The 13,455-nt window shown below is 45.4% G+C and overlaps 1 protein-coding gene across 1 annotated transcript in view; it reads right to left on the bottom strand.

The window, feature by feature from the left end:
* Positions 1-1,275: 1,275 nt before the first annotated feature.
* SI (sucrase-isomaltase) overlaps positions 1,276-13,455 on the bottom strand; it is a 257,605-nt gene continuing 245,425 nt past the window's right edge. Inside the window, exons 68-71 of the mRNA XM_084847439.1 lie at positions 10,704-10,792; positions 8,848-8,897; positions 7,980-8,147; positions 1,276-1,897 (exon numbers count right to left, since the gene is read on the bottom strand). Of these exons, the coding sequence (XP_084703565.1) occupies positions 1,820-1,897; positions 7,980-8,147; positions 8,848-8,897; positions 10,704-10,792 (385 nt within the window). The 3' untranslated portion in view covers positions 1,276-1,819. The remainder of the gene's footprint in view (positions 1,898-7,979; positions 8,148-8,847; positions 8,898-10,703; positions 10,793-13,455) is intronic.

A 13,455-nucleotide genomic window follows, 5' to 3' on the forward strand; every position in this document is an offset into this window, starting at 1 on the left:
CTGCTTGGGTTCTGCACCTGTTTGCACCTGTTGTGCAACTGTTTGTGCAGCCAGTTGCACAACTGCTTGCCCAACTAGTTGAGTAAGAGTAACTGCTTGCCCAACCGCTTGTGCAACGGAAAGATTCCACAGACCACTATTTGAGTTTGCAGAATGTCACCATTTAATACTGTGTCCGCGGTGAAGCATTCCAGTGACAAAAGCACCCTGTCCAGAATGGCATACCCATTCATTTAAATGTGTGATCTTCACAAAGATTCATCTACATATATGGATTGGTCCTTTTATCAAAATGAATGGAACTACCACATTCCCCACACAGGTGTTTGTGTTTGGTTGGAACTCTGGAACAGGAAGTTAATCTCAAATTATTTCCTCCTCCTCCTCCTCCTCCTCCTCCTCCTCCTCCTCCTCCTCCTCCTCCTCCTCTTCTTCTCTCTCTCCCTCTTATTGGTGGTGTTGCCCTTTATTCCCCTAGGTTTCACTTACATTACCAGAATTGTGGTCCCTTTCAGACACAGAAATGTGTGTGTCTGTGTATGTGAGTTTTGGAAAGAATTGCTGAAACTTCAAACTGAGCCCAAAGCATATGGTGGGCTTATCAATGTAAATAAATGTACACTACTTTTAATCATACATAAGACCCATTGCATTAGTAGTATTTTGCTGTTAGCAGAAGACCTGTTGCCCTATTCCATCAAGGGAAAACCCTGCATGGGACCAGGATTCCTCATGCAGGACTTCTTGCTGGATCAGCAACCATGCATACAAGTTAATCACAGTGATCCCCATCCATACTGCACCTCATTGATGGGAGATATGCAAGAACACTACAATTTCCAGGGGCTTGGTGCTAGAGAGGAGTGGGGGAGACGCCCCTCTATTCCATGCCATGGCTTGCCAATATGGCACCACTGTCTGAGGAAGGGGAGAAAGTCTTCCCCCTCCTTCTTTCTCTCCACTTGCGTCAGAGCACCAGCAGTACACTAGCCTAAGTGGAATGGGAGGAAAGGAGGGAGGCAGTTGAAAGATGTGTGTGTTTGGGAGGGGTGGTGTTGGATGGGTGAGAGAGGGACTGGGAGGGCGGGGAATTCAGCTGTAGCTCAGATTCAAATCTGAACTGGGAAAGAATTCAGAGCTTGTATGTGAGGTGATCATTATGAACCCCTGAGACTCATATTCTGAGCCCGGAAATACGAGTCTTGATGACATCACATATGCATGTACACACAGCCTGCATACACATATATGTAGACACATATGTACACACATATACAAATTCAGGCATGCAACTATGCACTGTCAGTGAAGTTTTATTGCCACATTAGTATAAATTACAAAAAATAGAGCTCTGTTGTATTTTATGACACATTCCTGCAAAGAGATTTATAAACATCATCATAAAGAACAATTATATAGTCCATCATGGTAGGCACTTAGCCATTATACTGACATTTTAATTCCTCTGCAAAACAGCCACAAAAATCTGATTCCTGCCATACAGATTGCCCTTCTATAATTAATCTTTTTTTTTTAATACATTCCACTGGCTGTTTTACAAAATTATTATCCTTCTCTGTACTTCAGTGAAATAAACATCCCGTTTCATTTAATGGCAAAAGCAGCATTCTAGAAATGTCATATTCAACAAAATAAGTACTGCTTTTTATCAAAAATGAATATGCCTTCTGACAAATATATTACCTACAGTTAAGTCACATCCATTTCTTCCTTTGTCTACTGGTACATATACAGTTGGAGAAAAATACATTAATTAGCGATGAAGAGGTCTTCGTGTGGCTTTGTTTTTCACAGACACTTAAGTGGTTGTCACCCATTTGACTTGGTTTAATTTATAAATTAAGTAATTTTTCCCAGTGAGATCAACTTGTAGTATCTGAATGGGGGGATTACAAGAGAGAAAAAGAGAGTTATTCTATCCTGTGTTGGGGGCTGGGGGTAGGGGTGGGAATAGAAATATGAATGCTTAACTTGTGTCCCACAAGGATTCAGTATTATGGAACACTTTTACCAAACAATACCCACCCCATATTGATAGGAATACAACAGAAACAAGATCTAACAGGCTAATGAACTATGAGTATACTCAAGCATCATGTTTCACCTGTGGCCATTGCTTTCTTTGAGAGACACCAGGTCTCATGCCTTCTGGAAATAGGGATGTACGAAAGTTCCACCACAGATCTTGGGAAGGCCGAATGCCAGCGCATTCAGCCCCCTGAAATCGGTGGCGGAACGGCCCACCCCCCTCGTGCCACCCCTGGAATGGGACTTACCTGGGGTGGATCTTCCTGGCGGCGGTGGCTCCGCCGGCGGCTGCGGCTGCGATGGCAGTTCGGCGGCAGTTTGGCAGCAGCGGCTGTGGCAGCTGGTCTTCCGACCGGCTGCCACCACCGCCATTTCCAAGTTTTTTTAAAAAAACTAAACCAAAAAAATGTGATAGGCTACGTAAACATTTACGGAGCCGATCACGGCTAAATTTTAAAAAACACCGTGATAGGCTACATAAATGTTTACATAGCCTATCATGGCTGATTAAAAACAACAACGTGCCGCATACACCGTTTGCGTACGCGCGTTTGTTTTTTGGGTTTTTTTAATCAGCCGTGATAGGCTACATAAACATTTACGTAGCCTATCACGGCTGAATGCAGGGACGCAAACGGCGGCGGCTACGGTGCCGCCATTTGCGTCCCTGCTAGCCAGCGGCCGGATGTCCGGCTGCTGGCGGAGCCGGCCGGCAGCTCCTCAGAATTACTGTGGAGCAGAGCCAGATGGGCAGGATTCGGGGGGGGGGGAGGGACGGAGCGCCTCCCCCCCAGCATCAGCATAATCTGCGAAGAGGTAAGTGACTTTCGTACATCCCTATCTGGAAACTGCTGTCATTGCTCTAGATGTTCTGCCACACAAAAGCACATACCCTCCCTAGCCTGCCTGCAGCCCTAGCTCAGGGGTGGACAACTGCAGGGTGCCTGAGGGCCATTTTCACTGCCCCTACACACACACACACACACACAGGCAGCACTCCACAGGGCACCTCCCCAAAAAACCATCAGGGTTGTGTTTGGTTTTGCTGTTTTATGGATGTGTTAGCACTACGGAGCACTAAACGGGTCAACTGTAGCTTGTTTTGAAGCTAAATTTGACCCCTGAAGTGTTCTATAGCAGTGGGCCAGGGGCTGAAACAGGCAGTGCCGGGGTGCATGTGGGCCAGAGACATGTGTCACCCACACCTGATCTAGTTCATACCACAATATGGGTGTGATTCAGGACATGATTCTGCAACAAGTATCGAGCCTGATACTAGTGAATTTTGGTTCCAATTGAGCAGTGGAGCTGCCTCTATTTTTGTGGAAAAGGAACCAGTCTTTGTCACGACACTAGTCCTGACCTTCTCTTCCTCACCATAGCGTTGGTTCTGATGGCCTATGTAGGGGGAGGAGGGGATAGGCCCAGTGGCTGAAAGCTTTATATCCCCATCATTCACTTCCTGATGCCTCCTTGAAAGAATAAGGGACCTACCCATCTATTTTGTGCAGAATAACTGTCACATGCCTGAGCACTTCGTAAGGTAGGCTACAAGCCTAAATAATAATAAAAATAAAGAAACATAAATCCCAGGATATTTAGAAATGGGTCCCACTTCTATATTTTCTGGATTATGAGAGAACACCAGAATTGATGATGCATTGTGGAAGGACTCGGATAGAGGCTCCTTTATATTGAGACAGATCGTGGTTCCATCTAGCCCAGTGGAGGGGACATATGTGACCTGTGGGCTGTTTGTGGCTCCCCTGGCTTTTTTTGTGGCTCTCTGCACCACCACCCCCATCACTGCTGAATTTGTCACCACCATGGTAACCCACCTCCATGCAATTTTGCTGTATAACATGCATGCAGGGGAGGTGCCCAATGTTTTGAAGCAACATTATGGGGCTTTTGTTGCCATGCCACCAAATTTCAGTGGCAAATTCAGCACTGTGGTTTGGCGGGGTGGGGGGGTCAGAGGTGTGGCCCATGGTAGGTTCAAGCAGGATTTGGCCCCAGACCACCAGAAGTTGTCCACTCCTGAACTAGCCCAATAGATAGCCTCTTTTGGTGTCAACTCTCCCAGGCCCCAGGTACGTGGCTTTACCGGGTTTGATCCCCGAGTTCTTTTTAAGTAGAGTGCCAGGGACTGAAACTGGAATCTCTCCATGGAAAGCTTATGTTCTGCCCATGAGCAATGGACCTTGCCCTTAAGACTTATGCAGACCCTTTCTGAGAAACCTTGCTGATCTTATCAAAAACCTTTAAGGCTCCCTTGAAATGCCATGTGTGTGTGTGTGTGTGTGTGTGTGTGTGTGTTTTCTTCTTTTTTAAAGCAAAAGCCTCCAATTTTAACATGACATTTAATTTTAGGCAAAATGCAAATTCTGGTCCCAGGTTTGATTAATTTTGCCCTCTACCTGGAGGGCTGTTGCTTTACCAGCCCCTGACTCCTAACAGCCAGTGCTGGTGAAAAGTGGATGAGTTTCACAGCAAAATGTGACTAACTGCCTACATAGGGTGTGTGTGTGGGGTGGATAAGGATGTATGGAACTGCCTTGAGAAATTTCATTAATCTCATTCAGAAATGTATTTTGTTTTCCTCAAAATTCCTGAGATGTTTTGCCTAGGCAAAGAACTTCCAAATTCACCTAGAAATTTGACTTAAGGCAAAATTTGATTGTAACTCCATCTCACCTCTCTAGGAGATATACTTTCAATAAGCATTAATTATGTGATACGTTATCAACACAGAAAAGGCCTGGCTTGTTATTATCAAATATAGCTAAATAGGGGAAACCATAGCTTAGCACAAAATCTATGTCATCCCTTGCCACCCAAAACAAGGAATTTTCACTGGAAATGAATAGATTTGTTAGTGAGCCATTGCAGCTTAAAAGCTTGACAGCAGAGCATTGTATTATATTAGAAAAGAAGATGCAAAGCAAGTGAAACCATCCTGTTTGATTTGGGAAGAATTCTATTGTGTATTAAAAGACAACATTATACAAGAATAAAGGCAGAAATGGGGCAAGGATATCAAGGAATGTATAGTCATCCAAAAGTTCAAAGGTAGGCAGATGATCAAAGGTTAAACACAAGAAAAGAAATGGTTCTATTCAAGTTGAAGATAGGACATTATAACCCAAATAAATGCTTAGCTTGAGTTAAAACTCTTGGAAACAGACTTCTGAATGCCAGGAAAAGTTCTCAAAGTCAGAACATAGGGTATCCCCCTCCCCTTCCAGCTTTAAATGTGAAAAGTCGAAAGAGAGAGATTTAGCTATCACTATAGGAAGGGATATCTCTGTTTCATTTAAAAACGTGTCTTGTTATAAAAAGGAGAGGGCAGGGAAGATAAGATACCTTTTAAATTACCACATGGAGATGTGGCATGAAAATATTTTAGCTTTTGAAAGCTGGTGGGGAAAAAAAGATGGAGAAAGTAGAATTTTAAAAGCATTTTCTCCTAACTGATAGCAGCAGGTCAGTAAAAGGAAGATGGCTGACAATGAAAATGAGACAAGGAAGAGTTGGGAAAGATTAGCTCAATGCGAGTTGCATTTTATTAGAGGAAGGATGCAAGTGTTGCTGCTTTACACAAATGACTAATGCACGTTTTCTCAGACTCTCTGTTTCATTGACCAGCAATCAGTTCAATAATATTGGGATATACAGAATATGAAAGCAAAGGAAGGAAAAACGCCAAATAACAGCAATGCAAGAAGATGCACGTGCAGGATGTCCATCAATTCACTTCCAGGAGAATTGATTACCAGCCCTATTATTTGGAATGTTTTCTTGACCACCTTTATCCCTAAGTAACCAACCTTTACCACAAGGGTTGATGTAGGACAGCATTTATTCTGCAACTGGAGATGAAAAAGATTGTTCTTTTTATCAGACTGAAGCTGAGGGAAAGAGCAAGGTGCAGCAGTGGAAACCAGACAAGTGAAAGATGATTCTCAGGGCCAAACTACATGTTCTTCAAATTCCACATATTTTACCAAATTCCACCCTCCCCCATAGGTGTGTGTATTTTGATTTATTTATTTATTATTGCATTTATATCATGCCTTTTTTCCTCTTGCAAAGAACCCAAAGTGGCTTACATAGTCCTCCTCTCCATTTAACACTCACAACAACCCTGTGAGGTAGGTGAAGCTGAGAGTCGGTGACTGGCCCAGAGTCACTTGGTGAGCTTCACGGTCAAGTGGGGACCCAGCTCCCAAGTCCCAGTCCCATACTCTACCCACCACACAACCCTGTCTCTCACTTAAAATAGAGGGAAAAAATGTCTACACTGGAATCATTCCAGGCATTCTTTCTCCTTTTAATCTCTCCCCCCCCCCCGCTGCCGCCACAATGGGGTGCATGGAATTTTGGGACAAAAATGGGAAGGGGAAAACTTAAATCCCTCCTGAAGCACCATGGCCCCAGTCTGAACTGGGACTACATGCATTTACACTGAGGTAATTAATCCAATCTAGAGCTATGTGTGATTTGAAGAACATGCAATTTGGCCCTCACTCAAGGTATCATAGGACCACCAATCCCAATGGTATCCTTCCTAAGTGTCCTCTTATTACTGTGAGATACCAGGCTGAGAAGCTCCAGAAAACAATGGTATCTGGGAATCTGGGCATGATTTCACACTGTAGGTGAACAACACACTCCTACAGTTGGCTTTAATCCATGATAATCCTCCAGCCATCCACACAATTGACAGGAGGGATGTGCAAATCAGCAATATCAGCTCATTGAAGTTCTACAATTTCCGTGTCAAAGCTCATCATGACTTGTGTCCATATCAAATTGTGAGCTTTGTCTTTTTTTTCTTTTCTTTCTGCATGAAAGTGTGCATTTTCATGCACATTTTTTCCAAATGTATGCATAAGTGTGGGCATTTTTTAAACGTGTTCATTTTTCTCCCATTATTTAAAGTGTGTCCGTGTGGATTTTATTTCTTTTTTCAAATGCAATTTTTGTTTGCGTGAATCATATAACAAGCTTGGAAATGTAGGGACCTCAACCCCAGATTGTGTTTGCGTCCATGTTTGGTTCTGGGAGGTGCAAATCGGCTAAATTCTAGTAAAAAATAAACTGAATTGAATTTCTCATACATCTGTAATTGATGGAAGCCCTATTCAGGTGTTCTGAACATGAATATTTCAAACACTGTGTGTATCTGTGGAGGCACTCCACTTGAGCCAGAACACAAATTTTCCAGCATTCTCAATCATGTGGAGAACCTCCATGGATACAGGAGGCTCTTATTTTCAGACCATTACCCTCCATGCATTGAGGGTGACAAACACAATGAAGGAGAGGGGCAGGGTTGGAGCTCTCCTTCTCCTCATTTGTTTGCCCTATTCAGGTTCAAAACACAATGTTTGTTGAAACAGCAACAGCTATAGCATCTCCACAGACAGCTTTTTGGTGTTCATATGGAATTCATGACTTTCCTCAAGTGACTCTTCACATCTACCTAGTCATATGCTACAATGCCAAACCAGGAGTGGGGATAACTTGTGGGCCTCATGCAAGTAGCTTTTTGAAAGGTGCAGGGAGGGACAGAAATGAAAAGGGATTAATCACTCTAATATTTTGTATAGGTATCAACATCATGCCACCAGCATGTACATGCTTTCACATTCACTAACCATGTGTCCATGGCTATGCAGAAAGATTCACATACTTCTTAAGCACAACGGTGCATTTGTGCCTAATATTAGCATTACTTTGAGGTTAGACTTAGATTTGAATGTCTTGCATTATAAGATTGCATGTTGTGTGTTCTAATATTGAGTAAACCAAAATCTTACCAGGGAAAAGGAAAAGGAGTACTATATGAATTTTTGAATACTAGAAATTTAACTCATACGAAAAAAAAATGTTTTCATCACTAGTAATTCTAGTATTTGACCTACCTGGTTTGCAGGATCATATTGAAAAATAGTTGTTTCAGTTTTCCCATTATAAGTAACAGTAACAGTTGTAACTGGGGCTGTGACTCCCCAGATGTGCAGATAACCAATTTTCAAAACAACTGCATCAGTTAAATAGTTGTTGTGGACCAGAGAGACGTTCAATGTATTCTGAAAAATGGACAAAAAGAGTGTGTGCCTTTAATAAAAATGCAGGAATAAGCATTATATACTTGATTATATGAGGTCTCTCTGACTTCTATCCCAACCATCTGCTGATGGGTTAATGGCCCAAAGTTCAGAGATTTCTGTTCACTAACCAATGACTGTGTATCAAATGATGGCATTCATGTATGAAACGAATCAGGTGCTACAGACAAGTCTTGCATTTGTTCAGTCATTCAGTCGTGTCCAACTCTTCATATCACCTCAAAATAATGGCTGAGATCCAAAGATCCTACTTTTGGCATGTCTAGCAAAATGTGTGACACGACTTCCACTGAACAGCAGATTCCTTTGTTGGAAACTCCCATGTCATACTCCTGTGTTGGAAACTGTCTTCAGTTTCCAAAGAGATTTGCCAGGCAAAAGGGAGTCTCTGTTACAGAAACACACACTTCCTCCCTTGCGTGTGGGGAAGTAGTCTGAGGTTCTTTGAATCCAGGCCTAAACATTTCAGTGCAGAGATGTGCCAAAGAGTAATCTACATTCATGCTTTAATTACATAGAAATGCTGTGCAAAACGGTTTTTATAATGAAGGGTATACAACTGGAATTCAAACATGTACGTGAGTTCAAGCAAGTTATTCATTTCTATACATAATTTTCATCTTCTCTTAAATTATTTGGAGGGAAAGGCTAATATACATACTTGAGCTACTTCAAATGTTGAAAAATAGTAGTTGCCATTTTCATATGCATCTGCAAAAGAAAAAACATGTGTGTGTGTGTGTGTGTGTGTGTGTATATATATATATATATATATATATATATATATGGGGGGGGGGAGAGAGAGAGAGTACTACTTCCCAGAATAATAAGCTAAACTTTTTTTTTTTTTTTTTGCCGAAATTGCACAGGTGAGTTCTCCTAGCAAAAGGTTCCAGACCGGGAGAAGAAAGACAAAGGAAATGTGTCCACCTTTTCACACACACCCATTTCTACCCCCTTCCCTCACTTCCAGGCAGTACAGACCTGACTTTGGAGATAGCTGCTGCCTCGGTCACCCTTCTGTTCAATGAAGCCATGGAATACCCAGCTCAAATAGAAAGCCTCCAACTTTGGTCCTGGAGCTATTGCTGGATGTTGACTTTGACTCAGGTCATCAATACACAGGAGGGGTTCATTCCCTAAACCCATGGTGCTGAAAGGCCTTGGTGGCATCAAGACCAAAAGGGATGTGTGTGATTGGATAGTAGAATGCCAGATCTGGATTAGGGGTGTACGAAACACACTTACCAGTCCACTGAAGGGGTCCGCAGGGGGGGGAGGGAGGTGATTCATCCCTCCCCCTGGAATCCTCCCCGGCCAGTTCTGCTCCACAATGAGTCTGCAGAGCTGCCGGCCGGGCCCGTCCACAGCCAGACTTCCGGCCGCTGCCATGCAAATGGCGTCCAGCATAGCAGACGCCATTTGCTTCCCTGCCTTTTGCCGTGATAAGCTACGTAAAGATTTACGTAGCCTATCACGGCAAAGAGCAGGGACGCAAATGGCATAGCAGACGTTACTTGTGTCCCTGCTCTTTGCCATGATAGGCTAAATAAAGACTTACGTAGCCTATCACGGCAAAAGGCAGGGACACAAATGGCGTAGCGGATGCTATTTGCACCCCTGCTCTTTGCCGTGATAGGCTAAGTAAATCTTTACGTAGCCTATCATGGCAAAAGGCAGGGATGCAAGTGGCGTCCGCTACGCCGGACGCCATTTGCATCTGAAGGCAGGCAGCAGCAGATGGCAGCAGATGGCAGCAGATGGCAGCAGACGGACGGTGGCAGGTAGGATCCGGCTGATGCGGATTCCCCCAGGTGGCGGAGGTGAGTCTTCTTCTTAGAATCTGGCCTCATTGGAGTCCGTGGTGGAATTCTCCACCATCCCTAATCTGGATTGGATTTAGTCCTGATCAGCCACAGAGCTCACTGGGTGACCTGAGACTAATCTCTGGTGTGGTCTGCATAACTGCAGGGTGGTTAGTAAGCCATGGTGGCTTGTTAACCACAGTCTGTGTGCCAATTGAATTTACATAATTACCCTCACTGGCATGGCTTGTTATGACATCAAAACCTGATGAGATTGGGTGGTTGGGTTGGTTAATGAACCACCCAGTAACCCTAAAACAGGCCATGGGTTTTGGTTGGTTTGTTAACCACCCCAAGCAACCACTCTCAGTAGGTTTGGATGTCACAACAAGCTGCACCCAATGAGGGTAATAATGTAAATCCAGTCGGCATGCACACAGTGGTTAAGAAGCCACTGTGGTGAGAGTAATTATGTAACCCAGCTGCAACCAGCAGGCACATGCAGGGTGGTTAACAAGCCATCATGGCTTATTAACCACCCTGCTATCAAGTGAACCAGCTCACTGTCTTTTAACCTAATTTTTTATCCTGTAGGAATAAAATGGGATAACATCACCCTGAAATATATTGAGGAAGGATGGGTTACAAATTTAATAAGTAATACATTAGGAACCAGAGCTTGGCCTTTTTTTCTGCCTAGCAAGACACTTACCAATACTAATTCCATCATCCCAGTAAAGCTGTCCTTGAGCATTCCCATTATCATCCAAAGCAACAGTGAGTCCCATAGGATTTAGCCGGCTAGAAGGGGAAAAAATAAATTTTAGAAAATATTCCTTAGGAAATGCCTACCAACTTCAATCTACTTTTTCCCTTACCAAAAGGAAAACATCAACATCTCAAAGATCTTTCCTCCATGGCACTTGAAATATGATTTTAAGGTTAGGGCTGAACCCTACTCATTTAATAATTGTTTGAACCAGCTCAGCTGTAGAGCTGATGGATAATTCATGGATAATTCACATATGGACTGGAAAGACCCGGGCCAGGTCTTTGAGACCTACATTACAAAGCTTGGATTTATGGCGAGGGGTGAGGGGCAGACATAATCCCAACCTTCCTTGTTAAAAAAACCTAAATAACTGAGTTTATTCTTCAATACAAAATACAAATCAACAGTACTGCAATACACCAGATGACCATTACAGAAACAACAACAAAAACCAAATTGATGATTACACCTAGAAATAAACCATTTAAGGGCACAATTCTATGGGGATAGGCGGCCACCTCTGAATTCGAAGGTGACCGCCTATCCAATGCAGGGCAGGAGAAGCACAGAGGGGATTGTCCCTTCCGCACTTCTCCTGCCCTGCATTTGGGGCAAGACAGACAATTTCGGCTGTCTAACAGCGGGAAGGGGGAGTGGGGGAGGAGGCTGCCGGATGACAGATAGGATGTGTCATACCAGCATTTCCACCTTCCCTGCCCTGGAACGCCTCCTGGAATGCCCCATTTTGGCTGCTCCATGCTCCTCTTCCAAGCGTGGAGCTCGGGCCATTCCAGGCTGCCTCGCAGGCAGCACAGAAGGGAGGGAAGGTTGATTCTCCGGGAACCAACCTCACAGCATGGGCCCCAGGGTCGGTTCCTGGAAAACCACATATCCAATGGCCGTCTAGCTGCTGACCAGCAGCCATAGGATTAGGGGTGAATGAAACCCCGCTTACCTGGCTATGCCGGGTGCCGCAGGTGGGGGGAGGCGATCTGTTCCTCCCTCGGAATCCTTGACGGGGGGGAGGTGATCCGTTCCTCCCCCTCAGAATCCTGCCTGGCTGGCTCCGCTCTGTGGCCAGGCCATGGAGCCACCAGCCGGGCCAACTCACAGCAGGGCCTCCAGCCGCTGCTGGGCTGGTGCGGACGCAAATGGTGTCCTGTGTAGGGGACGCCATTTGCATCCCTATGCAAGCCCGTGATAGGCTACGTAAATATTTACATAGCCTATCACCAAAAAAAACAACCACCAGCGAATGCAAATGGCGGGGGCTATGGTGGCCGCCATTTGTGTTCCCTTTTTTTTCCGCCGTGATAGGCTATGTAAATATTTACATAGCCTCTCAAGGCAAAACAGAGGGGCGCAAATGGCAGCCACTACGCCATTTGCACCCCTCTGTTTTGTCGTGATAGGCTACATAAATATTTACATAGCCTGTCACAACAGAAAAAAAAGGGAACACAAATGGCGGCCGCTGTAGCCGCCACCATTTGCATTCCCTTAGTTTTGCCGTGATAGGCTACGTAAATACTTACGTAGCCTATCACAGCTATATGGACAAAGCGAATGGCGGATGCGGACACCATTCGCTATGCAGCGCGGACAGCAGCAGGTAGGTGCTCCATTCTGGGCCCATTTTGCGGGGTGGGGGAGCAGGTGGGCTTCGTTCCGCCATGGATTTTGGGGGGCCAAAATTTGGGGAAAGCCAGCCAATGTCGGCTGTCTAACAGCAGGAAGGGGGAGTGGGGGAGGAGGCTGCCGGATGACAGATAGGATGTGTCATACCGGCATTTCCACCTTCCCTGCCCTGGAACGCCTCCTGGAATGCCCCATTTTGGCCGCTCCATGCTCCTCTTCCAAGCGTGGCGCTCGGGGCCATTCCAGGCTGCCTCGCAGGCAGCACAGAAGGGAGGGAAGGTTGATTCTCCGGGAACCAACCTCACAGCATGGGCCCCAGGGTCGGTTCCTGGAAAACCACATATCCAATGGCCGTCTAGCTGCTGACCAGCAGCCATAGGATTAGGGGTGAATGAAACCCCACTTACCTGGCTATGCCGGGTTCCGCAGGTGGGGGGAGGCGATCTGTTCCTCCCCCGGAATCCTTGACGGGGGGGAGGTGATCCGTTCCTCCCCCTCAGAATCCTGCCTGGCTGGCTCCGCTCTGTGGCCAGGCCATGGAGCCACCAGCCGGGCCAACTCGCAGCAGGGCCTCCAGCCGCTGCTGGGCTGGTGCGGACGCAAATGGTGTCCTGTGTAGGGGACACCATTTGCGTCCCTATGCCAGCCCGTGATAGGCTACGTAAATATTTACATAGCCTATCACCAAAAAAAACAACCACCAGCGAACGCAAATGGCGGGGGCTATGGTGGCCGCCATTTGTGTTCCCTTTTTTTTCCGCCGTGATAGCCACTACGCCATTTGTGCCCCTCTGTTTTGCCGTGATAGGCTACATAAATATTTACATAGCCTATCACAGCAGAAAAAAAAAGGAACACAAATGGCGGCAGCTGTAGCCGCCACCATTTGCATTCCCTTAGTTTTGCCGTGATAGGCTACGTAAATACTTACGTAGCCTATCACGGCTATATGGACAAAGCAAATGGCGGATGCGGACAGCATTCGCTATGCAGTGCGGACAGCAGCAGGTAGGTGCTCCATTCTGGGCCCATTTTGCGGGGTGGGGGATCAGGG

Source organism: Heloderma suspectum, chromosome 3, assembly GCF_057233095.1.
Source record: "Heloderma suspectum isolate Gila_16-S chromosome 3, 16-S_ref, whole genome shotgun sequence".
In the NCBI taxonomy this organism is placed as follows: Eukaryota; Metazoa; Chordata; class Lepidosauria; order Squamata; family Helodermatidae; genus Heloderma; species Heloderma suspectum.